The 27,608-nt window shown below is 41.7% G+C and overlaps 1 protein-coding gene across 4 annotated transcripts; it reads left to right on the forward strand.

Annotated features, from left to right (window-relative positions):
- LOC120807512 (inositol hexakisphosphate kinase 2-like) lies at positions 1–27,525 on the forward strand. 4 transcript variants are annotated; one of them, XM_040159651.1, is made up of 6 exons: positions 1–180; positions 19,146–19,650; positions 21,622–21,856; positions 23,620–23,804; positions 24,852–25,027; positions 25,902–26,579. In XM_040159651.1, the coding sequence occupies exons 2-6, from the start codon at positions 19,377–19,379 to the stop codon at positions 26,577–26,579; spliced, it is 1,548 nt and encodes a 515-aa protein (XP_040015585.1). In that variant the 5' UTR covers positions 1–180; positions 19,146–19,376. The 4 variants fall into 4 exon arrangements, with proteins under 4 accessions (XP_040015585.1, XP_040015587.1, XP_040015588.1 ...); XM_040159653.1 differs by lacking the exon at positions 1–180 and adding an exon at positions 379–541; XM_040159654.1 differs by lacking the exon at positions 1–180 and adding an exon at positions 5,299–5,358.
- The last annotated feature ends 83 nt before the right edge of the window (positions 27,526–27,608 follow it).

Consider the following 27,608-nt stretch of genomic DNA (forward strand, 5'->3'; position numbering starts at 1 on the left):
CACTCTTGATGCAAATTTCTTCCTCTACGATTCGCATCCGAGCCTCGGTGGCTGCTATGACCCCGCCCCCGGACCTTGTTGCCATGGCATCCAAACAGCTACTTCCGGAGCAATCACAGTCATCTGCCAAAACCGGAAAATGCACACTCGGGGCTCCGTAAAGGAATTGGGGAAGAGAAGGTAATTTAAAAAAAGAAATAAATAAAAAATAAATGAAAAACAGTTTTGCAGCTGAAAAAAAAAAAAAAAAAATACTGTCCGGATACTCTGACACAACCAGTCTGCAAGATAACAGTGACAGGTGGCTTGGTTGAAATGCGTTGTAGCTAAAAGAGAAACAGAGCCGACCAGTTTGGGCATATTCACCCTGGTTTACCCAGCCAGCCGGTGTTAACGGTGCTTTGAATAACATTAGCATCAACAGTGAGCCGTTGAAAGAGCAGTTTGCTGCTGTCTGATTAAGTTCATGTTACGAGCTATGTAAAGACGGACAGAGAATACATTTCCCAAATAAGCAGTACGAAGGCAGTGTCTGGTTATGGTAAGCCAAACAAAACAAAACAAAACAAAACAAAACAAAACAAAACAAACAAAGCAACTACGGTGGTTATTGAGGGTCTATTAGGACTGTGTGGTCATGGTTACAGTTACATGGTTATATTTGAGTTTTTGCTATTTGTGCTGTCGTATAAATCTTTGGTTTTGTCTTTCAACGGTACCAACGTTCTTAGCATTACTGGACCCAGTACACGAGACGTGTCTGTAGTCGAATAGTCGAAATAATGTCCCGACCTAACCACGTTTCCTTGACCTCGATGGAAAACGTCACGGGTTCAGAGAAAGATGTGAAGGAGAATTCATATAGACTGAGGAACTCTCTTTTCCTCAGTCTGAGGGAAATGATCCGACTATGTTTACACTGTAAGCATTTTTTTAAACCAACTTTATTGATAACACATGGATGATAAGTACAGTAGCGAACTCAATGCTCTAGGCCCACAATTCAAGAAAGGTTTCCTGTCCAAAACAGAATCACACCTCCTAAGAAAGGATGTTTTCAGTTTCTACTTAGGGTACATCTAACCATCAATTACTCATAGGAAGTGACAGCAAAATAAATATTGTTGAAAATAAAAACAAAAGCAAAACAAACAGGATTGAAATGTTGAAATTTTATAATAACATGAAAGGAACATATAAAAGAGTGTTGAGCCATTAAAATAATAATTAAATAAAAATAAGGAATTCAGCAAGGGGCCAGAGTAAATTATATTGAGACATAAGTATATAGAGTTCCGGGCATAGGCGCTTTTGACCTTTTTTAGTGACATGACATTTATGTATATAGTCTTTTGTTATGATGGTGAAATTTTTAACAAGAAATTAAATTTGCTTGTGCTTCATGATTATTCCTAACTGCATAGAGTTGAAAGAGAAGCAATCTATATTTATGGATTTGGAGCTCAGCCAATCATGCAAGGAATTCCATTAGTTTTGGATTGTGTCACAACCATAAAATAGGGGCTCTGTTGTTTCTTTGGTCTGTCGGGGTGAAATTACAATTGTGAGTCACTTTAAACGTTGCAACCGCAAGGGCTGCAACCGATCATTGTTTTCACTATTGATTAATCTGCCATTTGTTTATTCGATTAATCTAGTAATGTTGTATTCTATAAAATACCAGAAATCACTGAAGAATGTCAATCACAGTTTCTCAGTTTTAAAATAACTTGTTTTGTCCAATGTCCAAAACACAAACAGATTAAATGTACATTGATATAAAACAGAGTAAAGCAGCAAATCATCACAGTGAAAGAATTGAAACCAAAAATATTTTGGTATTTTTGCTTATGAAAAGACTTAGTTAAAGACAACAGTTAATTTAAATAGCTGCCAATTAATTTTCACTCGATCAACTAAATTGATTGATTGACTAACTGCTTCAGCTGTAGACTGGTGTTTATTGCATTTGCCCACACTTAGTACAAAGCATTCAGTTGCGTATCTTCCACCAGATGGGTTTCAGATGGTAAACCACAGGCGGATAGACTGAGAGAGTCCATTAGAAACCTCAGGGATCTCCCCTTATGGATAGGACTATTCTTTCGTGCTTACATAACACTAGATATGGTGAGGATTCCCTACAGGCAAGTGGCTTCTGACTGGGTTGGCTGACCTCCCCCATGCTGGGATAGCATTAGGTGTCAGTGGAAACGGAAGCCAGGTGTTGGAAGGATGATGACAAGCTGTCTTCTGGCAGAAGATAAATTTTAGCACCACATATTTCTCAGGACCTTCTCATTTTCTGTTGCACAATCTCCCACCTCATGTGTGCGCACACTGATACAAACATGTTTAATTATGTTTAGGCATGATAATGATTTAATACATAGATGCGTTGTGGAAAAGCTGAGCAGTTCCGGTACACTTTTGAAGAAAAAATTAAAATCAAAATGATCGTTGGCTTTTTGAGATCAAAACATTACAAAATGCTTTGTTTTTATTTGAATTTAATGAAGTAACTTGATAGGATTTTTTTGAATTTGTTACATTTAACACAGCTGTGTCACAGTTCGTTTGCTTGTCTTGGGAAAAGTGGAAACCAACATCATAAGTGGGGTAAGGGATAAACTGAGCAGACAACACTAGGGGAAAGCTTGTTTCAAAATTATTTGATAACCAAGTTGCTGTAGCTCTTTCCAAGTGGCGTAAGGCCTGGGTGAGGTCATGTTGAGAGGTGGGGGGTAAAAGGTTAGACAGGCTTTATTCCTTCTATGCAGTTGTGTGTATGTTGTTTCTTTTAATAAGGGCGAGATCTCCCCCAACTCCTGGATTCCCCCTCTTTAACCTCTGGTAGCAACAGACTGAAAGAAAGGCAAACTGCTGACGACCTGTCTGTTATAATGTTGATAAAGGCTGTTGGCAGTTTGTCCAGGTTGTCAGACCAAGCAGAATCATATCTAAAACAAAAAAGTTGAACAAACCAGAAGATGATGGGTGCTACTTAAGCTTGCAGTTGTAGTAGAGATGTGATAGATCCTAATAGGCCGGTTTCCATTAAAATGTTTCCCAGGTTACTTGCTACAGGGCTGCCATTTTGGAAAGTCAAATTCATGCTCTGATAACAAAGCACACAGCCTGTACGTGCTTGGCAGGTAACAATGGTTTGCATTTATGTTTAAACTTTTAAAGTGATGGCAAAGACTTCTGTATTGTTGCATAACAAAGCTTAATCTTCCTCAGTGCCGGTTTCCCATAGCGTCAGTGGAATTGCAGCTGTTCTTGTCTTTTTGCTACCTCCTCTTATTCAATTACACCCAACTCTGGAGCTGTAGCAAGGCTAGCATCTCTCTCTCTCTCTGCTCGCTTAAAGGCCCGCAGCTTCATGCACTCAGTCATTCATTCCCCGTTAATCTCCCGAAAGTCTGATCTGAGCGCTCATATTACACATACTCATACACACTGCCATTTTTGCTGGCATCGTGCTAACTGGGAATTAGAGGCTCTGGCTGGGAAACCAACCAGGGTTCTTATTAAAAGCATTGATCTGTTTTTACGCATATGTATCTGAGGTGATTTGCCACTGTGGGGCATTTCTCATTGCTCCAATGTATAGGTGTATACACTTTAAACTGTCATAGAAACATAGTCACATCAGACACAAAGCACTCTGAGATGTGCAGATGTGCAGTGTGCATTGGCTTAGTTACAGAAACATCCTTTGATGAAGAGGGTGATAGAGTAACAAAAATAAACTGTGTAAAAAACCTTGGAATAGATCCCCTACTGCCTCTCCGAGTATGTTAAGGAAGGTGGATGTTACTTTAAAGATCAGTCCATATTTCCACAGCAGCACAGAAGTGCTTCCTTCTAAGATCAAAACGTAGGGAGAAATAGACACTTGACACAGGTATGTACAAGATGAAACCATGTCGGGATGTGTTGTGGAGAGACAGTAACACCATGCCGGCGCCTCATTTGAGGCCCAAGTATCAAAGCGAGGCCTGGAGCCAGCTGCGTTTCTTTGACCTTACTGAATATTTCAGGTACTTACCCCGATCCAGCAGGATGACTGCCAGGGCTGTCGTTCTGCTTCATGGCTGGGACTCACCAGTTAGTCACCATCTCTCAGTCATGGAAAATGTGACGAGTTTTAATCCTGAGACTTCATATAATAATCTCCTCACCAGCTTAATATTTCTGCTTCGTAGCTGTTAGCCCAGTTTGAAAGGAGAAGCATGGTTCTCTAAGGTTCAAGATTGGGATAGATTGCTGGCCTGTGCCAGGAAAACCAGTTGGGCAGAGAAGGAGAGCGTGGTATTTGTCATTGAGAGGACACTAAGCTTGAAGCCGTTCCACTTGATGAGTGGCAGACTTGTTCTGAGTGCCTGTGGCACAATCCTGGGCCTTTGCCAGCTACATTCCTCCCTCTAGCTCACATCCTACCATCCAGGCAGACTCTCATTAAGTGCCCTTTTGTTAAGGGATTACTGAGTTTATATTTAACCTCTGTTCTTACTGTCAGTGGACTATTGAAGCAGTTGTTGGCGCTGCAAGTTCATTCAGAATCCATGTGTCCGTTCGGTGTCTGACACCCTGCAGTGTTCTACATATTTTAAACCTCTCTGTCTCACATCTGTCTATTCCAAAGAATTCTATCCCTCTATATAATACAGTTGGTCCACTTTGTCCATGCTGATCTCTCTTTCATCTATTTTTGCCAATGCAGGACCTATTTTCTCCTTGTGGAGTCTCCAGCTGCAGTTCACGTGCAGGACCTGAACACCCAAAGAATTACTGCTTCTGTGTTCCCACTATAATTGTCCTGCATCTAATTAGTCAGATAAAACAATTTTTTTTGGAAATTTGTCTTCCTGACTGCACTCTGTGTGTGTGTGTGTGTGTGTGTGTGTGTGTGTGTGTGTGTACAAGCACACCCATGCACCTATCATGCCTCGTCTGACACTGTTCATTTATGTGTACGTGTGCGCTATGTTTTGAGGAACATACTGTTCCAATCCTACTGGGCATGTGAGAGTTAGGCAGAGTGTATACTAATTTGTCACTGACTCGTTGAGAGTGTAGTTGTGGCATTTGAACTCCACTTTAGCAACTCCTTCTACACTGTCAGGGTAGAGGAAGTCAGTGGCATGGAAACAACATTTTCTATTTTTGGGTTTTGGTTTTGTTTGTGCCTGAGTATTTGTTTAATCCCTTTCACCTTTTGTTTAGCAACATATGCCCAGTCATAACTCTGCAATGGTGTTCATGTGTTTCTGTGTGTTTTGCAGGTAGACAGAGCCTAGAAGGCATTGTCCTTCGAGTATACCAAGCCAGGCCAAAGGTGTTTAGCTTCAGGTAGGCAAGGACCCCTCTGGACTCACCTGTCTGCAGTTCGCCCTCTACTCCACAGCTATATACTCATTTTTTATTGTATTGTATTGTAACCAAACACCAGCGGGGGAAGTCCATCTGGATGCCAGCTATTGTCCTGGCTCTGAGGGTTGGAAATTGTATATGGATTTGGACTGAGAGTTGGTATGCCCTGTTTTAAGACTGATATAAATGCCTCACAAGGAAATCATCAGAGGGACAGACTCTGGGAAATTACAGCTACGTGACCTGTTAGAGTTTCACCAGCACGTCCATGTCCCATGAGATACATGTTATATCATAGCTAAGCCAGTCTGACTGTGTTAATCCTGTAGCCTATGGCTCCACAGGTCTCTAGTCTACTCCATTTATTCATACCTTGCACCATTAGGTAATTCTTTTTGCTTTTCAGTCTATCTTAGTTAACTACAAGTGCAGCGCTCCAAAATGCTTTGGTGTTAGCAACGGTTGAGGGCTAAAGCTAGAGAGGAACAGAGAAAGAGGTAGTTGAATAATTTCAAGGTCTTAGTAAAGACATGAAGATATTTTGGCTTAGGTTACACTTCTCTTTTTCATAGCCTCTGATTTAGATGAAACCACAGAAATGCTATGCATGTAAATTGGTTCTTGTTTCTTGCCTCTTGCGCTATCCATGATAACAATTTAACCTGAAAACCCAAGTACATAAGTGGTGCGTTGGAAAAATTTAAGTCTAAAACCATAACTGAAAAAGTGACCATCTTGGAATGTAGTTCCAGTTTAGTTTTGTTTGCAAGCTTGTTTGCAGCCCCAAAGCGTCTACTATTTGTCTACCTTCTGTATTATAATGACAAACAAGGTTGGGGTGTGTGTATGTGTTCTGCATGCAGGTTTGTAAAAGAAGTTTTTATTTATTTTTTAATTTTATAGCAGGGTTAAGTAAAAGAGTCTTCAGCACTTTTCCACGATACGTCGTTTTTTCCTGTGTCTCTGTGGGCCTCAGGTGCTCTTCAGTCAGCCTGTTTGAACAAGGCCAAGCTTACTCATCAGCACCCACTCAAAAACCATTGTCAGACATAGCACCCAAATCCACAGGAGTCTCAGCGCCCTCTCCAACACCCTGCTTATCCATCACCTGCACTGCTCACTATCCAGGTACAGAGCTCTAGCTCAGGAGAGGAGAGACAGAGTGACAAGGGGTGAGTCGAGAGGGTATTTAAATTTTAACAGAATTGGGGCATGAGAGGTTAATGGGGTTATTGCAGTGGACTGCAGGTAGTGGGGGAACACTGAGGAAAAAATGCATGTTGAGACCATATTTTGTGCAGGAAAGGAAGTTTCCTTTTTAGAAGTTAGTTTTAGTTGACTGAATATTGTTCACATTATGTCTGATTGCTGGATGAAGCACGTATTATGGTGGATAAATGCTGCTATTTGGGGGAAGATTGAGGGCTGGATGTTCACTTGACAAGGGAATAGAAATGAGGTCTGCATTAGTAAAGCAAGGGGTGCAGATTTTGTCAGAGGGAGGGTCTTCGGAAGGGGATATGGATGGGCTCTTCTGTAATTCCTCTGCCATGTGTGCTCCTCCTCACGTGCACACACAAGCACCGCAGTGCAGAGCTGTCTATGGCACAGAAACACGCTGCACTGCTGCCAACAAAGCCCACACTGCTCTGTATCAACAGCCAACGTCCCTATCCACACAGACTGTAAACACACTATGCATTTCATCACAGACTTCACTATAAACCTCCCTGCTGTTTTCTCCTCTATGCTATAGTTGAGCTCTATGCATCGTCCCAGTCACCCTCTTTTGCCCTATTGATACACCACATAAAACCTACAACATAAGGCCAAACTAAAGATGTTTCTTTCTAAATTTTGATAGCAGTGGGAGGCCACCTTAATTATCATGGTAGGTCAAGAAACAATCATGGTTTGTTTCCTGAACTACTTACAGTTTCAGCATTAGTTGTGCAATATTTGGCTTCCAATAAATTTATATGAAATAATATAATTAAATTGGCTCTGTATGTGTTTGCTTTGAATAAAAATAATGGATATATTTTTATTGTCTCACTGATGGGTTATAGTGCACACATTATTGTGAGAATATTCAGCAAAAGGAGTTTAAATAATAGTAGTAAAAGATAGTAGCTAGCTATGCACCATCAAATAGATATTTTGTAAAGTTATTTGTAAAGTTATTCCCCATCCTGATAAGATGACTGTTTATGTTCCTTGAGCTGAGATACTGCGTTCACATGCAGCCTGCACTGCAAGCAGAGTGAACAGCAGAGTATCACAGTAGCACACAGAACTCGTGTCTGATAGCCCCAAGCTTCTCTCCTTTCTGCCACAATATATAGACTTACACAACTTTCAGGGGTGTGTGTGTGTGTGTGTGTGTGTGTGTGTGTGTGTGTGTGTGTGTGTGTGTGTGTGTGTGTGTGTGTGTGTGTGTGTGTGTGTGTGTGTGTGTGTGTGTGTGTGTGCGCGCATGGACTTGAGGTCAGTCAGTACCAAGCCTCTGAGTTGCTGTAACTGTACTCCGTCTTAGAACCTTATATTACCGTATTATGTTTATGCACGTGTGTGGGCTTTTTCCAAGGATTAATATTCATCCGGGTAGCAGCCAGTTGAGGAGGCTGTGACTGTGTGCCTTCTGCATGCTGAGGTGACTTACAATATGCGGTGCCCTGGATACAGTGGTTGCTTGTCTTCTCACTGCAATGATCAAATTTCTTTTTAATATGTTGATATCAGGTTTCAAGCCATGGCTTCGTATTTCTCTCAGTCTGTCCCATATTAAGCTCTGTTTGTTCTCCGCCATGAATTCCCATTCTTCCTTGTTCCTTCATCTTTTCCATTTACGTCCTGATCTTACCCCATCCAGTTTTCTTCTCAGATTTACTTTTGTATTTATATTTGTTCGTTATCTGAAATTACTGGCTCTTTTAAGAATATGGCTCTATCCCATCCTTATAAAGACATGAACAGAGATACAAATGGCTTGACAGTGTGCTGTCACCATTGCAATGGCCTGTCCTTTTTGGGTAAAAAATAGCTTCATCCAACTTCTGTTTTGGCTATGCACAACAATGTGAGTGTCTGGAAAGAGCTTTGGCTTGGAGAGTTACACTGAGGGCGTGCCATTGTGTTTATGTCAGTGTCCATATTTTAATAGTGTGTGATAAGGTGTATGAGTGCTATTATTTATAGTGGCAGAGGTGCGTGTGTTTATAAATGGTGTGAGAAATGTGCCAACATGCTAAAGGGTATATATAGCCCTCCATCCCATCACTTCACGTGAGTTGACACACTTTTGAGGTGTGAAAATGTCAAGGATGCACATACTATGTTGACTCAAACACACACATACACACATCGCAAAAGTCTCAATATCACGAGAACTTCCGATGTGAGAGCCTGTGGTGTCAAGTTGACTAGAAAAAGGTGTCTGCTTTGATTATTCGGTCTCCTTGACATTGCCACAGTTCCGCCACACAAGCACAGCTTAATGTTCTTATCCTTCTCTTCAAGAGCACTTTCTCCTCATCTGTAGGGAGGTCAAGCTCAATCTAAGCTTTCTATGCATGTTGCAGATTGGATTTGTTTCTCCACTGCAGATCCTTTGCCAGGTGACAGGAAGGCAATCATGATTTTTAGCATCATTTCTAAGGACTTGTCATAGGCTAAGGCTAATGCCATTTTAACAGCTCCAACAGTGTATCACTTAAATACTGTTGGTTGTATGAGAATTTGAAACAAGTTATAACTTTACCATATACTGTACATAAAATATCAATTTCTTTAACAATATTAGATAGTTCTAAAGGTTTTCTAAAACCACAGGTAACTTGTAGGATTTACATTTAAATTTAACATTAAGTGATATGCCTTGAAATATACTGACAAACTCAGGACAGCATGTACAGTGGCAAGAAAAGGTAAGTGAACCATTTGGATTCACCTTCATTTATCCATAAATCTGTCTTAAAATATGGCCATATTGTAATTCAGTTTACAATTATGAACAAACACAATCACAACTAATAACAAACAAATCATTGTATTGCTTTTGTCCATACTGAATACATAATTCAAACATTCACAGTGTAGGTTAGAGAAATTATGTGAACCACTCGGCTAATGAAATCAACAAAAGCTAATGGGAGTCAGGAGTTAACAAACAAGGAATCCAGTCAAGGAAACCTGATTGGATGTTTGGGTTAGCGCTACTTTCACTTTTAAAAAACCCTCAAAAGTTTTGACTCTGCTATTCACAATAAGCATCTACTAATTTGAACCATGCCCTGCAAAAAGATATCTCAGAAAATGTAGGATCAAGAATTATTGATTTGCATGAAGCTGGAAAGGGTTACAAAGTCATCTCAAAGAGTTTAGATATTCATCAGTCCACAGTCAGACAAACTGTTTAGTTCTGTGCCTGCTTTCCTCAGAAGTAGGCGCCCAGCTAAGATGACTCAAAAGGCACAATGAAGATGCTAAATGATGTAAAAAAAAGAAGCCCAGACTAACAGTTTAAGGCTTAAAAAAGAATCAGTGGAGCTGGAGCATGGTTGCATGGAGCATGGCGTCCGTGGCAGGACATCATGGAGGAAGCCTCTGCTCTCCAAAAAAAACATCACTGTGTGCCTGAAGTTTGCCAAAGAGCACCATGGCGCTCCACATCACTACTGGGAAAATGTTTTGTGGACTGATGAAACTAAAGTTGACTTGTCTGGGAAGAACATGCATGAAACTTATGGTGTAAAAAGGTCACTGTATATCTACATGAAAACATCATCCTAAAGGTGAAGTACAATGGTGATAGCATCATGATTTGGAGCTGCTTGGCTGCCTCTGGGCCTGGACAGCTTGCTACGATTGAGTTCAGTTATTAAGGTTTTTCTGTTTTTGCGATAACTTTTGTTTACCTATGTAATGTTTGTAAACAAAGAAGTATTGTAGACCAATACTTATGACTTACTTATGCTAAGTAGAAAAATTCAGTCACAGTGAAATTCTACAATTTGAATATACCTGTAATTTATACGCGTAAAAAGTACTGACTGGATTTGATTTAATAACAGAGTGCTGTTCATGTATTCTTCAGGCATTTAAAATGCATGGGAAAGCCATGGTACCTGTGTCTGAAGGCAACTCAGTCCAGAATTTCAATACAGAAGTGTCTTTTAAGATGAATTACTGCTGGATGGAAAAGCCACTACTGCATTCAAAACATAAACACAGTCACCACTGTCCTGTTCCCTTTCCCAACTGCAGCATTGGTTGTATGCTGTGTTTTGTCTGTCCTGGCAGACTCTTAAGTGTCCACACTGTCACTGGCTGCATGTTGAGCCATGGATAAGGTGTCCCTGCCAAACACAGAGAGACTATAATGGACATCTGGGGTTGGCCTAACCTTTACCTGCCCATAGCCTTGCTTGGTCCAGGCTAGTCTGACATTAAGACATCTACATCCATACTGTGTTACCGTCTCACTGACCTGAGTTTGTGTCTTATGGGCCTACAGTATATTTAGTGAGACATTAGCAGTAACACTTTTAGATTAGAAACTATTACATTACATTGTTTGTACTTCTGAAACATCTGTTGTTTCTTCATTTTCGTGGAAAAGGCCACTCTCTCCAATTCTTACTAGCTGCACCCCTGTTGGCCAAAGTTTGTGATGAGAATAACTGGTTATTTTCCTCTGGGTAGAACTACAGATTTGTTTTTGAGCGTGGTTCGTATGATTGGCTGTCTGCCAGAGGTTTTCTCCAACCAAGCCATACTGCTGTCGGGGCAGAGAAGAAACTGCTCTGCTGTGCTATCTATGTAGCTTCCAAGAAACTGAACTAAAGAGTGGGGGTGAGCCAATGATCTTTGACCTTACTCAGCTGCAGAGGAGGAACACAGCCAAATGACCATGGAAATAGTCCAGTCCAACCCTGTATGAGGAGAATGCCAGAACCAAAACAACTTGGGGAATATGGGTTTAAAGTCACTGTACAAGACTGAATTTTCCACTTTGATACACTTTTCCACTATGATACACATTAAAATCATTAGGCAATAAAAAGAGGAAGCATCACACTTAAGGAATTTTATTTCTATTATTTTAATTAATCCTACACATCATATTTTATGTTGTGCCTCACATTGCTGTCAGTTAATGGGGTACATTTCCCAAATGCAGCATTAAAACCAGAGTGTGGATCAGGCATTCAGTAGTTCAAGATCCCATTAGCAGTTCTGTGCCAGACTAGAGCTGCATTGTTTCAATGGACTGAAGCCAGCTTAGTCTCTGTCTAATGATTCTGAGATGTGCGGACAGTTTAAGTGTGTAGCAAAACCTAAATCCAGGAAGCATGTGACGGCTACATCCCTTTCCCGTACAGTGTTGCTAAGCTTTACGACTTCATAAGTACTCCTATCAGTGATTCACTGTCCAGTCACAAACTTTGGCAGCACTACTGGATTAGCAGGTACTAGGAAGACATCATTATATAGTCTAAGAGAAGCATTGTCAGTCCTATTGTTTGTGAGTCCTGTATTGTTTGTAAATTAATAAAAGACCAAAGTGTTTTTCCAGCCATCTTCTTAGCAAGAATCTAAAGACTATGTGGGAGAGTGCCCTTTGCTCTTGGAAGAGATGTGGGTCTAAATGATTGGCTAATTGAGATCATACTGTCCCCTTTCCTCCTAGCACACACGGCTTTAATCCCACCCTCCTCCCAACTTTGTGCTTGCTCCAATTAGGCTTTTGTCAATTGCAAACCCATCTTCCTCATCAGCTAACTTCATCAACACTGTCCTGCCAATCCAGACTCCACTGTCTGAATGAAATATTTCCAGTATCTGCAATTCCCGTTTCCCATTGCCCTTCCATTTTTCCTTAGTCCAACTAGGCTTTGTTATACATAAGGACTAGGGACTGGTGCCTAAGGAAATTATAACATTAATATGTAATAGCTTTTTTTAAGGCAGACATTTTGATGTCATAGCAAGAAAATCACATTATTAATGCTGGCCCTGTTACATTTCAGTGTGCCAGAAAGCCATGCCAGTTCCACGGCTTACCGGGGCCATGGAACTGGCACATCTAAATGGAATTCAGGTGTGCCAGAATTTCTTTAGCCACATATACTTACATTTGGCAAGTCAAAGTGTCTGCTGTGTACCCATTAAATGTTGATACATTCACGAAAATCATCCATAGGTACTGTGTAATTCAAGGGTAACATTTATAATAAATATGATGTAAAAACATTACAGTTAACTACCTCTCTTGTGTCTAAGTAAAGTCAAAACATCACTCCACTGTGGATTAATATCTGAATAAAGCTCCTGAAAAAAAGCCAGTATTCTCAAGCTTTATTGACAGTATTGGTAATAGTGATAGTTCACCATTGTCACTAACCATAGTTTATGCAAAAGAACACAGGAGGCACTGATTTATTGAGGACACAGGGATATTTTTGGTGCTGTACTTCTCATTCACGAGTTAATTAGGCCAGTCATTAGGCCAAAAACCTGGTGTCCTCCTTTCCTCATAATCTATTCCGTGTCTCCTTATCACACTACTCATATCTCCCCTAGATTTTCTATTTCCTCTCCCTCTTCCTTTTTGCATCTTTTACCTCCCTGTTCAGGAAGAGACTGAATGTTGTCAGTCAGGAAACAGGTCCAGGATAGGTTTGTGTAAGGGTGGGATAACCTCATACAAAAGCCCCCCATCCATTGCTTAGACATACACACGTGCATTCATGTTCACAGTCTTCACACAGCGAGGAAGTCTTGCCCCTTCTCTACCTGTCAAAGTTAGTAGTTTTACCTTGTATGGTATGGATGTACAGGCATAATTGCAAGCATCCCTTATACTATCACCATACAGTCCTAAGTATAGACAAAAGGAAACAGGAAATAAATAAAATTACTTTAACTAGATGTTTTGACAAGTGAATCTTTCTCCTCTGTTACTTTAATTCATATGGTATGATCTCGTCAGCATTGTTGTATCAAAACTGTGTTAGAAAGGTTTCTAGACGTGTTTACGTACATAATAGAGATGACTAGACCAAAAGTACACAGATAGAATTGATATAACTGTGCAGCTGTATCATTGCAGGTAAAGATGGGAACTTTCACCAGGACATGACCAGTGCAGCCAGCTATTTGACTTCAGTGTGTGCCTTGTGGGCCTATAGTGGCAGCCAGTGAATTGTTTCCATTTTGTATGATGGCTGTGTTTATTTGTCTCTTACATTTGGCATGGAACAGACTTTGTTTATTAATAGCCACTCAACAGCCTGAATTGCAAACAGCATGTGGTATTTTTAGTGGAGGCTTAGGGGTTTGTGACCCATGAGGATTTGGTTAGTGGGTTTATCTGGTGTGACTTGAGGTGATCAGTCTGGAAAATGACCTGTATCTCTCACTGGCCACTGTGTAAATTGTTCCAGGTAAATCCAGAGTCATGCCACCTCATTCAGATTATTTGTCTCATCCTAAATCTTTTAAGGCTCTTGCAGGTAATAAGGTCAACAGTATGAAAACACACAACAAACTAGCTCTCAGAACCAAGAAAAATACTGAAGATATGCATATTTATTGGAGGCAATTTCTGAATGTATTAAGAAGTTATTTTCAAGTTTGTGTTGTGTTAACTGTAATTGAGACCCATATGATAGACCTAGCCATGCATAGTTGAATCAATATATTTGTGTGTTTGTGTATATGTGCCCTTTGCTACTTTGCCCTTCACATACCCCTCTAATGCATCCATACCTTCCATCTGTTTTATATCTAAATTCACTCAGCACCTCCATATTAGTATCCTCCTCCAATGTCCATTGCCGCACAAGGGCAAAAGACAAACCTTACCCACCCCTTCCTTCATGCTTTCCCCTCAACCCCCCAAACATCTCTCTACACAGGTTGTCTTAAAACGGATATATCTGCTGATCACATTTCTAGGACGCTTGAACATGCTGTAAAGCCCTCTGGAGCTGCCGGAGATTTGATTGAAAATAACATCGACCCACTTGATAACCTCAATTACATACCTGCAATCTGTCCTCTGTGCTACAATGTTAAGTCTGTTAACTGAGCCCTTTGATCTCAGTGATCATGTTGATCATGGTGAGACAGTTGTCTTCATGACTTTCAGAATCAGAATAACTGAATATGGAGCAGAACGTATTGGACAGTTGAATGGCATTTAAAGGAAAATAATGTAGTGGAGGCGGCATGGTAGCTTAAGCTTAGTGTTTAGCACTTACAGTCACTTTTACAGCGAGAAAGATGGATCGAGGTTTGATTTCTGGTCCTTTAGTCGTGGTTTTTGCAAGATCTTCTTGCATCAGTGTTTGCATCCCTAATTCTTCCCACTGCCATAATGGTATAGGTTCCAGTCCTTGTGACCCTCTATATAGTTACAGTATGTATATCTTGTGTGTTTAACAGGAATTCAAATTAATTACAATATGGAAATTTCTGGAGCGTCAGATCAACAAAAACAGCTCAGTTCTGGCCTGTGGAATCAGTCCTGTGTCCCAGTTGACCCTGAGTCTTGCTTGCTGTCATAGAAGAGTCTCAAATTCTCACTCACTGACCAGCAGTCATCAGGCTAAAGAAGAGAGCACGCACAAACCAAGGACTGTGAAATCCATTTTTGAAGCTGTTTCCTCGATGTACCTTGTTAGACAGATAAAATCTGTCCTCTCCCTTTGGTCAAGGTTGGAAAAGCTCTGATCCTGTCAGGAGCTGCTCTTCTAACTGCACGTCTGTTGTACTGGATTCTAACTTCCTGTTGGCTGCACATCCGATTGCCTCTGTTTGTAACTGGCACGTGCCTGAGCAGCACTGTGAAAAACCCCTGCTAACTGCCCCATGCTGCACTTGGCCTTTCAAGGTTATCGCTTTTACTTCCCTCTCCGTCTTTATTCTTTCTCTCAGTGTCATTTCCTCTGGACACTTTTTCCAGTTTGGACTGCGGTTTTTTATCATGTGCCTATTAAATTTTCCTGTACTAAGTTAAAGGTTTACTGCTTATATCGTAAATTATCTAATGTTTGCTTGATTTATGTACTTTCATGATTGTTAATGTGTGTTCCAGCTGATTGCTTATTTTAATAAAGCAGGCAATACAGGTGTTACACAATACACTGACATAACTTCATGTTTACGCTGCAAGACAAAGTGGTCAGCAGGTTCATAATATAGTAATCTGACGAGGGGTATCAATGTAGCAGTTCAGGGATCAGTGTTAGACATGGTTAACAGTTAGCATTATTACCTACAATAAAATCACGATTTTATACTTGTACAGCCTTCTGACAACAAAAACAAATATATGTCAACGACAACACTGTCGTGTGTTTGCCGGTACTGAGGTAAAAATAAGTGATCACATGGAGTCAAAGCTAACAGAACGGAGTTTTTCATGCTGAGACCAGGTGGTGCTTACTTATCAGAGTGCTCTATCCATTAAGGTGCCCACTGATGAAAGATTTCCGAGCAGGGGCATGTGTAGGAGGTACCCGGGAGTTGGAAGGGCCACCCCATTTCTTTGTTCATGATTTTTTTTAAAAGCTTAAAATGTGTGCGTGCGTGCGTGTGTGTGCGCGCGTGTGTGTATAATTAAACAACACACACAGTGCATTCAGAAAGTATTCAGACCCCTTCAATTTTTTACATTTTGCTGTGTTACAAGTCTTAAATTTGTTTGAATAAATTGTTTCACCTCATCAGTCTACACTCAATACCCCATAATAACAAAGTGAAATCAGAACTTTAGAGATTTTTGCAAATTTATTGAGTATTCCGACCCTTTGCTGTGACACTTGAAATTTAGCTAAATTGTCTCCCATTTCTTGTAATCATCTTTGAAAAGTTTCTACACCTTAATTGAAGTCCACCTGTGGTAAATTCAACTGATTGGACATGATTTGGAAAGGCACCTGTTAACATAAGGTCTCACAGTTGTCAAAGCATATCAGGGCAAAAACCAAGCCATATGGTTGAAGGAACTGGCTGCAGAGCTCTGAGACAGGATTGTGTTGAGGCACAGATCTGGGGAAGCCTGCACAAAAAATTCTGATGCATTGAAGGTTCCCAAGAGCACCGTGGCCAACATAATTATTCAGTGGAAGAAGTTTGGATCACACAGGACTCCTCCTAGAGCTGGCCACCCGGGCCAAACTGAGTAATCGTGGGAGAAGGGCCTTGGTAAGAGAGGTAACCAAGAACCTGATGGTCACTCTGGCTGAGCTCCAGAGATGCTGTGTGGAGATGGGAGAAATTTCCAGAAGGACAACAGTCAATGCAGTGCTCCACCGATCTGGGCCTGTATGGCAGAGTGGCCAGAGAGAAGCCTCTCCTCAGTGAAAGACACATGACACAGCTGTTTGGAGTTTTCAAAAAAGCACCTCAAATAATTCTCAGACTGTGAGAAACAAGATTCTCTGGTCTGATGAAGCCAAGGTTGAACTGTTTGGCCTCATCATGTCTTGAGGAAACCATACACCACTCATGACCTGCCCGATACCATTCAAACGATGAAGCACGGTGGTGGCGGCGCCATGCTGTGGGGGTGTCTTTCAGTGGAGGGGACAGGGAGGCTGTTTAGGGTTGAGGGGAAAACTGAACAGAGCAAAGTACAGAGATCGTTAATGAAAACCTGGTCCAGTACACTCTGGACCTCAGTCTTGGCCAAAGGTTGAATTTACAACAGGACAATGCCACTAAGCACACAGCCAAGACAACGTAGCAGTCGCTTAGGGAAAACTCTGTGAATGTCCTTGAGTGGCCCAACCAGAGCCTAAACCTGAACCCAATTGAACATCTCTGGAGAGACCTGAAAATGGCCCCATCTGCAACATGCAAATGCAACATGCAAATGTGAAAAAACAAGCAGGGGTCTGAATACTTTCTGAATGCACTGTATGTGTGTGTAACTGTAACTGTGGCTATTTCTGCTTGTTTGTCATGGCCTATTTTCCTCTTGTGTTCCAAAAGGCAGGATTAGAGAGATTAGCGCTAGGCTTTCTGACTCTGTTCTCTGCACAACCAGCCACTGTCCAATTTAATGTACAGTACACATGCACACACATGAATGTGCACACACTCATGCATACAAAAGAAACTCAGGCTATGTCAGTACAAACATGCAGGTATACATTGATGAATTTTGCACTCATCCGTGTTTTAGTTTCCCACTAGTTTAAGGGTGGACTCACATGAATGGAGATAGCCTTGAGTGGCTGGTTTAATCAGATGCTATTTTGCCTGCTTCGATAATTTTTGTGTTGAAAAGGCCTGGAAGGGGGCAAGATGAGGATTATAGTTTCCAGTCTGGCCACAGCACGAGCTCTAAGCAATCCCCCTCATGTCACCCCTTCTTACCCTACCATATCTTCATAACACCACATCCTGATCTCTGTTCCCATTAACATCTTTGTCTTCTACTCTTTCAATTTCTATACATCTTTCAAATATTTATTAATGCAAGCTTTACTATGACCAGAAAAAATTTCACTGTACCATGGACTACAAACTAAAGGTAGGGGTCCCCAAAACCTTTACTCACTTATATTTAGTCAGTTTGCTGCTAACAGTGTTGCTATGCCACTATAGTTCAGGTGTAAGTGGAGAAAGTAAATACAAAATGTAGAAATTCTCCAAGCTGTTAGCCATGTGTTAGTGTATTTAAACATTTATAGACTCTAAATTGTAGGTTCTTTAATCAGAATATTTTTTTTGTAAAAGTGAAGCTTTCTGTAGTAATCTTTACGTGGTTACTAATGAAGAGTTTGATTTTGCCACTAACAGAATATTAATTTAGATTTATTTAAGTAAGGTTAAAATTTAAAGGATATTGTGTTGATTTACAGCTTTTAACTAACAGAATTTAGGGGATAAAATAATTTGGTAGGTGATGAAATTCAACCCAATATGCAATATACTTCGTTTTCAACGGCAAGATCAAAACTCAAACAAAAATTAAATGCAGTGTCAAATGTGTGAGAAATGACCAAGTATGTGAAAAGTGCCTCTAAAGTGTCTTTATTTTGCACCATTTTTTTCCTATCAATATTAATCACAAGCTGCCAAAGCTGTTAGCTCTTTCAGGCCAAGTTTTCTATGTAGTTAGTAAGTCATTTTGTTTATATTTGACTTGTGTCTTCGTGTGTTTTGCACTGCGTGCCAGTTCTGTGTTTCTATGCTCCCTTGTTCTGTTGTTCCTTTCTCTACGCCTCACTTTATATGAGGAAATAGCGCTGCTTGTTCTGTCAGGTTGCTTAAGCCCTGCTGTCAGACAGACAAGCTGAGTTCAGCCCCCCCCCCCTTGTTTTTATTCTTCTTTCCTCCCTCTCTCCCTTCCCCCAGACTCCCCCCTCCCACCCCTGTCTTTGTTTGCTTGCTGCTTTCCCTTGAGGGGTTACCACCCAACAACCTGCTTTGGATGCTCATGATTGGTGGATTGCTTGTGATGGGGCGGGTCAATTGTCAGGCTTGTGAGAGCCTTACCAGTCCTGAGCCAGCTCTCAGCTGTTAGAGATCATTCAGTCTGCAGCAGAGGCACAAGCAGGATCTCTCTCTGTTTGCTTTATCGGCTGCCGCAGCACTGGTCCAAGCCTCGATATTTAAGGGACATAAAAGGGCTTTCCGTTTCTACGTAGATGTAATAACTGCCAGACAAGGAGTTGAAAAGGAATCTTAGTTTTTTATTCTGTTTCTCTTCAATTTCCTCCTTCCTGTCCTTTGTTTTCGACCAGCAGAACCCCTGACAGGACCGACGAATCAGATCTTCATAACAACGGCTTGTGAAGACATTGTGGGAACAACTTTCAAAATCCTGCAATCTTGCAAGATACCAGGACTAGTCTTCTGCGGATCTGCAGTGTGTGAGTGAGTGTGCGTGTCCCTGCCAGATAGGCCCCCCCCCCGCATTGTGTGTGCGTGCGTGAGGAGGCTAATGCCCGCGGTAGTGTGGTCAGGGCCAGAGGAGGATGAGTCCGGCTGTGGAGGCTCAGGCCCAGGAGGCCATGAATGCAGAGCAAAAGCAAAAGCAGCAGCAGAACCAGCTGCAGCACCAGCTACAGCACCAACAGTGCTACATGGAGAAAGGGGTGATGCTTGAGCCCTTCGTGCACCAGGTGGGGGGACATTCCTGCGTCCTGCGCTTCGGGGAGCAGACCATCTGCAAGCCCCTCATCCCCCGTGAGCATCAGTTCTACAAGAGTCTGCCTGCTGCAATGAGGAAGTTTACCCCCCAGTATAGAGGTAATGAAAACTAGCCTTTTCTAACCAGTTTAGTGGCTGTTGTGTTATGTTGTTATGCATCTCTCTTTCTTATTTATCTGCTCAATGTGCATGTTCACTGGGAATAGAAAGGGGTGCAGACGTGCTTTGCATTTTTGTAGGTTGTTTGTAAAGTGTACATTTAATCATTTTTAGGAAACAGAGCTCAATACCCCTGCTCAAGTGTTGTCTCTAGGTTCCTGTCGGAAGCATGTACCAAACTGTTCCACAGGAGGGTGCTGCAGCTGAGACTGCAAGTGGTTCTTCTACAAACAGGCCACCCAGTTGCTGTGTCCTGTTTGTAGAAGGCTATAATAAACACAGGTAATTCAGGTGAGCAGGTGTGAGCCACTGTTTATGTTTTGTGGTGCACAACCAGCAGATTGAAAAGGATACATTGTGAGAGTCTTCCCCGCTCACATCCAGAAATCCAAAGAGCAGTTGGAGAGAGACCATGAGGTCAACTGTAAGGGTCAACACAGGAAGTGCTCTGCAAAACCTCTGGAGGACTGTGGATTAGTCGACAAACCTGATGGACTCACCATCACCACAGCGTCTTTAACAATGAAATGCAAGGAGTGACATTAGCAAACACAGACTGTTGGACTGGTTCATCATGTCACCTCTTATGGAGATAACCTATACATCTGCAGGTTTTTTGTCATCATTCATGCAGATTATGTGAGGGGTTAGATCCACCATGAAGTGAGTAGCATCAGTAACGCTGTCATTTAGAACACAAATGAGAACCTGCAGAAGCCCTCTGACACTGCGTCCTTATCATTCTCCATCCCCTCTGACTACAGCACATCCCCTTTAAATGTTATCGAAGACAATGCCTCACGGACCACTTCAGCTGTTTCCTTTGTGCCCCCAGCAGAGAAGTGAAAGGTGATACAAAGCAGTCACTTTGCTCTGATTGTCCTAAAAGCCCCACCTCTGCTTTTCATGTTCACCTCCAAAATATTGAGGTACAACAAAAAATCATGTGATCATGGGATGAATCAGTCTTCTCTTTCCTTTGCTGTGCCCTGAATATTTTATGGCAACAGTGCTTTATTTTCCATGTCAGCATTTTTCACCTCTTTATCCTTATTTTCCTTGTACTTTCTCATTCTTCTTCTCCTTCACTGTATCTTGGCTTCTCCTTCAGCCATATTATGGGACACCATGAGGAGTAAAGGGTGTGGCTGTTTATGATACAAACAAGTGGTGAAATTGTGAAAATATATGGTAAATGTGCTGTCGGAGTTACTGTACTTTACATCTGGAGGCTTTGAGAACCTTCTGGACCTTTGCTGTTATGCTTACTCTTATCTTGTTGTGCTCTTTGTCTGGAGCTCGAGGTAACATTATGTTAGCATCATATTTACACAATACATTCTTTTTTCTGTGTATGTATGGGTCATGCTTTGTGGTTTCTGTATGATTATATATGTATATTGCTCATCATTTTGTGTGAGGGAAAATTGTTAATGGTAATAAATAAACAATTTGACTGAATTTTTGTATCCTCGTGCCATTTGTGTTTGGGCTATTATTTATTACATGTTGTATGCTTTTTAGCATTAGACATGCTTAAGAGAGCATGATTTGTGTGTTTGTATTTGCATTAGACCAAATCTTGTTTTCGTCTTTCATTTTGTCCCTTTCTGTGTTGCTTTGAGAGCAGTAACCCCTCGCCCATCCTCTCTTGTCGGTCGTAGTTTTGTCCAGGTATTGTTGGAACAAATGTCTCAGATGCGGGCGTAGACAAAAACTGTAAGTGTTACTGTGCTGCAAAAACAGCAAGATGGGAATAAGGGATGCTTGGCACTTAAGAGCTTGTGTTATCTTGTCAAATTTGTTGTGCTTTGATTTCTTTTTTTGTTTTGTTGACATTCTCTGCTCATACTCACTGCTACATGACACAGATGTCTAACAGATCTGTCTCCCTCTCGGTCCCCATCTCAGGTGTGGTGTCAGTGAGCTTCGAGGAGGATGAAGAAGGGAACCTTTGCCTCATCGCCTACCCACTCCATAGTGACCCAGCTGCAGATCTGGAGAACAAGGACCCCTCCGCCGACTGCGAGCCCAAGAGCAAGATGCTCAAGTGGGGCAAAATGGTGGCATCCTCACTGCTTGTGGACAGCGAAAATTACAGCAAAGATGGCCGGAGCCGCCACTCTCGCAAAGACAAGGACAAGAGGTGAGATCGAAGGAAATGTTCCAACACAGACAGCAGCAAACTCAGGGACTTGTTACTCATAAACTGGAAGGTTTAGTCGATGTATCAGCAGGCAGTGGGAAAATGAGTCACTTTCGCACAGATATTAAACTGAAGATGTATTGATCACTGCAGAACGGTTAAACAACTATTTAAAGCAATGTTAAATTTTCTGTGAATTGTAAAGCTGTAGTCTGAAGACTCACATTAATCGACTGATGATGCACATACTGACTTACACGTAACAACCTAAGGAAAAACAGGCTCCAAATACAGCAACAGGCAGAGCCTTGGCAGCCAGAGAAAGGGTCACAGCCTTAGGCTTACATAACTGCAAGAGATGCATGTCCGTGCATACAGTGCATTCAGAAAGTATCCTGACCCCTGCACTTTCACATTGTTATGTTGGAGTCTTATTTTTCCCCTCAATCTACATTCAATACCCCATAATGAGTGAAAACAGAACTTTAGAAATTTCGCTAATTTATTAAAAAGGAAGAATTGAAATTATCACTTTGACATAAGTATTCAGACCCTTTACTCAGTACTTAGTTGAAGCACCTTTGGTAGCGATTACAGTCTTGAGTCTTCTTGGGTATAACGCGACAATCTTTGCACACCTGGATTTGGGCATTTTCTGCCAGTCTTCTCTGTAGATCCTCTCAAGCCCAGTTTCCCTGTCCCTGCTGCTGAAAAACACCCCCACAGCATGGTGCCGCCACCACCGTGCTTCATCGTTTGAATGGTATTGGGCAGGTCATGAGTGGTGCATGGTTTCCTCCAGACATGATGAGGCCAAACAGTTCAACCTTGGCGTCATCAGACCAGAGAATCTTGTTTCTCACAGTCTGAGAGTCCTTCTCACAGTCCTTCTCCCACGATTACTCAGTTTGGCCCGGGTGGCCAGCTCTAGGAGGAGTCCTGTGTGATCTAAACTTCTTCCACTGAATAATTATGGTGGCCACGGTGCTCTTGGGAACCTTCAATGCATCAGAATTTTTTTTGCAGGCTTCCCCAGATCTGTGCCTCAACAAAGTCCTGTCTCAGAGCTCTGCAGCCAGTTCCTTCAACCTTATGGCTTGTTTTTGCCCTGATATGCTTTGTATGCTGTGAGACCTTATTTAAACAGGTGCCTTTCCAAATCATGTCCAATCAACGGAATTAACACAGGTGGACTCAAATTAAGGTGTAGAAACATCTCAAGATGATCAGGAGAAATGGGAGGAACCTGAGCTAAATTTCAAGTGACATAGCAAAGGGTATGAATATTTATGTCTGTGATGTTTTTCCTTTTTAATAATTTTGCAAAAATGTCTAAAATTCTGTTTTCGCTTTGTCATTATGGGGTATAGGTTAGTTTAAATGATTTGAGCATAAGACTACAACATAACAAAATGTCAAAAAAAGTGAAGGGGTTTGAATACTTTCTGAATGTACTTTCAATACGAACGCAAAACTTTACTTAGCCCGGGTCTTAGGAGTGAAAAGAAACAACTAGAAGGATTATACTGTTTGAGGACAGGATGGGAAGAGGTGGATGTTTGACTGGAAGGATTATGATGAGTGAAAGACACTATTCCACTGGGCTTCCCCTCAAACCCAATATAATTCATCACTGACCTCTTGTTTTGTGCTCTACTACCCACATACGTACGCACTTTAACCATGTACACAAACAGTAACTGATTCTGTTTTTTCCTTCTGCTTTGTATGATAAACTGGATCTCTCTCCCTCTGCTGTCCAGTGGTCACACGCTGCAGGAGGATGTGGAGTTGGAGTGGCTGCAGCAGGCCGAGGTGCTCTACTACAGATTGGAGCGCAGTCACAGTAAAGCTGTGCCGCAGCTCAAACACAACCCTTGGAGTCTCAAGTGTCACCAGCAACACCTGCAACGAATGAAGGAGAATGCCAAGCACCGCAACCAATACAGTATCCTTTTACTGACTGACAACTACACTGTTCTCGTTTTCTTTTTTAAGATTCTTTTATTTGCCAACATTCAGCATCCCAGTGGAAGGAGAGAGGATTAATTGTTCAGGGGTTCCAGGCCAGGGGACATGGCACGGCCATCTGTGCGACCAGGACACCTGCACACATGCATATTTACAAGCAGCTTTTACCTGAGGCCTGTTATCTAATGCTTCGGATAGCTATCAATTTCTTTGTCCTCTGGAGTCACTTTTCCAAAGCACTCCCATCTGTTACTTGATATTACTGTGAATTGTCTGTACAAATTGTAATGTTAATAGCATATACACCCATCAGCCAGAATATTAAAACTAGGGCGGTAGTCTCCCAATCGACTGGTCAATTGGTTGGCCAGTGTGCTCTCATCCAACCAAGTTCTCATTGGTTGGACAACACAGCTCAACAACCAACATGTCATATCATCTACAGATTTAAGACTAACTTGTCAGCTTGGGACGGTCCGTCAACTTTCATGTTTAACGCTTGAGGTTTTGATTGTATATTCCTCAATAGATCTTGAGCTGGGATCACCACTTGATATAGTTCTATTTTCAAAATCATCTGAATATGGGCAGTTGCACATTGGTCGGTTCTGAGTCTCTTGTCGTCATTTCAGTATAAAATTATAAGGTTAAGATTATTTAATATGCCGCAAATCCTAGCTTTTTTATGTTTGTTTATAATTTAAATAAGGCTACCAAGTAGAGTGCACTCAGTGCACTGTGGCTGATTTATTTGAACTAGAGATAACGTGCAGATTTTTTTTTTTTTTTCATGTGATAAATTGATTGGTTGAAGAGTACGTACGATTTCAGTCAACAAAGATTTTTGTGGTTGACTACAGCCCCGATTAAAACAAGTGACCGGTTTTAATGTTTTGGCTGAATGGTGTATGTGAGTGCAGTCAAATTTGTGGAGGGAAAAGCTTGTTTATTTACCTTGTAAGCTTAGTAGTGTAGAAGAAGGCCATGGTTTTTCGGCTCTGTAATCCTTGACTCAGCTTCCTAGAATTCATCCTGCTAGAGAACCTGACATGGCAGCACACAGTGCCATGTGTGTTGGACCTGAAGATGGGCACACGACAGCATGGAGATGATGCCTCGGAGGAGAAGAAGGCGGTGCAGATCCGCAAGTGCCAGCAGAGCACGTCAGCCTCAATAGGAGTCCGCCTGTGTGGCATGCAGGTGGGCTTCAAGCCAAGACTGGCTTCTGTGTTCATGGCACTGTCTTAAAGCAAGAGTTGGACATTTTGGGCAATATGTTTTAATTTGCTTTCTGGCAGAGATTGACATGAGAACATCTATACACCTCTCATATCTGTTGGTTGAATTTAAGCCTACAGCCAGCAGCCAGTTAGCTTAGCTTAGCACAAACACTGGAAATGGGAAAAGATAGCATGGCTCTGTCCAATAGTAAAAAGAAATCTCCTTACCAGCACCTCTAAAGCTCATTAATTAACACGTTATATCTTGTTTGCTCAATCTGTACAAAAACTGAAGTTTAAAATCAACAAATAGCCATTTTATGGGGTGGTTGTGCAGTTGCCAGACAACCAGCAGAGACTTCAAGTTGCTGCTTCCAGCCAAGAAAGAGTCCAACGTGTTGAATTGTCCCAAAATTTTGAACTTTTTTTTTAATAAGCAGACTACCATGAGTGGTATAAGGAACTACCCAGCAACAAAGGTCTGAAATTGGGTAGTTAAATCATTGAAGGTGACCCATCACAGTGTCCATTAATAGAAGAACAAAAGAAGATCGATCTCTGTCCACCATCTTCTACTATGACATATTCAAATCAGATCAAATCGATGGCTCTATACATTTTTGAATACTCATCCCTTTTTCCTTCACTGCCACAATTGTTTAAGTAGAAACTAGAAAAAAATGACAAATCAGACACAAAAAATAAATGGTAAAACTCTTTGACCGGCCAGTCTAGTGTAGGTGAAACAGAGCTAATTTAGGCAGTACTTACAATATAATGAAAAAGTGTTTTAGAAGCAGTCGCTATTCCTACTCTACTTTTCTAACATCTTCATATTTCTCCATTTTTTTCAGGTGTACCAGTCGGACACAGGTCAGCTGATGTTCATGAACAAGTATCATGGCCGCAAGTTGACCTTGCCAGGCTTCAAAGAGGCTTTGTTCCAGTTCTTTTACAGCGGACAGCATCTACGACATGAACTCCTGTCCCCTGTGCTCCGCAGGCTCAGAGACATGCAAGCTGCCCTGGAAGCCTGCGAATCCTACCGCTTCTACTCCAGTTCCCTCCTCATCATCTATGATGGCGCGCCCCACCGTAAACACACACGGCGACGCACTGAGGAAGGACTCTCTGAAGAAGAAGAGGATGAGGAGGAGGAGGATTACGAGGAAGTGGAGACTGAATTGGAAATGGAGGAGGAGGAGGAGGAAGAGGAGGAAGATGTGGGTGAAGTAGCTGGTGCACTTGGTTTCCCTCACAGCCCCTCCGCATCTAGCGACGTCAGCAGCAGCTGCTCCAGCAGCAGCAGTAGCAGCGGCAGCGGGAGCTCAGGTGTCAGCCAGGCTCACCTGGCCCACTCAGACCCCCACAGCCCCGTGGTGGATGTGAGGATGATAGACTTTGCTCACACCACCTGCAGACATTACCGGGAGGACAGCGTGGTTCACGAGGGCCAGGACAGCGGCTATATCTTTGGTCTCCAGAACCTGATCACCATCATCTCCGAGCTGGAGAACCACAGCACAGACTGAAGACTGACAGGACACTCTCACATACACACACACACACACACACACACAGACACACACACACACACACACACACACACACACACACACACACACACACACACACACACACACACACACACACACACACACATTCGGACACAGAGGCACAATAACAAACTCTCTGAACTGTGGAAGAAAAGAGGAGGACTGGACTACAGAAGAGAACAGAGATTTCTGCTCTCCTAGCTGGCCTTTCATTGGACCCCTTTTTTCTCTTTCTGCCATTGGTGCTTCTCGATGTTCCTGTTGTGTGTATCTGTCTTCGGGATATTAAACAGACCTGCAAGTAACATAGAATAGCCATCTGTGTGACTGATGCAGCTATTTACCCTTTGTCATCATTCTGTTTTAACCCACTTTACTGTTAGGGAAAAGGGTAGGCAGCAAATAAAAGCAGTTTGAAGTCTGAGACAGTAGAAATGTTTTCCTTGTGTCCGATTCCAAAGAAAGTGTCAGCATTTTGCACACAAATACATGCACTTAAACACATTCTGCTGAATGAGTGTGTGTTTAGACTGAGACAGGGCTATTGGAGAGAGCAGGAGTGTATGTGTACAAGGACAGAGTCGATGGGAAGAAAGGCAGCGAGCTCGAACCCTCCATTCTTCTCTTTAGCCTGTTCATTCTACCATCCTTCTTTCCCTGTTCACCTTCAAAGAGAATATATTCATATAGGCATCAGAGACAGATGATATAGAGTTATTTATTTATTTGACATGTTTCATAAAATAAACTAAAAGTTCAAAAAAGAATGTGAATGAAGAGTACTACATTCCATGTTATTAATGTTACAATAATGATATTACCTAATATTGTTATTTGACATGTTTGGATACCTCTATCTTGTATATCTGTGTTGTCCAAGAGTTTGTTGGAAGAGAAAATTAAAGACTTTGGTTTGTGCTAACATCGGTGTCTTCTTTCATATTTGGTGTTGCTCGTGGACGAGCTCAGGAGCTTTTAAGTCACTGGGTTAAAGAAAGAAACCAC

Source organism: Xiphias gladius, chromosome 21, assembly GCF_016859285.1.
Source record: "Xiphias gladius isolate SHS-SW01 ecotype Sanya breed wild chromosome 21, ASM1685928v1, whole genome shotgun sequence".
NCBI classification, from domain to species: domain Eukaryota; kingdom Metazoa; phylum Chordata; class Actinopteri; order Istiophoriformes; family Xiphiidae; genus Xiphias; species Xiphias gladius.

Excerpts from the sequence above, each read along its gene's own strand:
- LOC120807512 (XM_040159651.1), top strand. The coding sequence starts at position 19,377 with ATGAGTCCGGCTGTGGAGGCTCAGGCCCAGGAGGCCATGAATGCAGAG. Across the intron at positions 19,651-21,621 it reads GTTTACCCCCCAGTATAGAG|GTGTGGTGTCAGTGAGCTTC; the intron begins GTAATGAAAACT and ends TCCCCATCTCAG. Across the intron at positions 25,028-25,901 it reads TCCGCCTGTGTGGCATGCAG|GTGTACCAGTCGGACACAGG; the intron begins GTGGGCTTCAAG and ends CATTTTTTTCAG.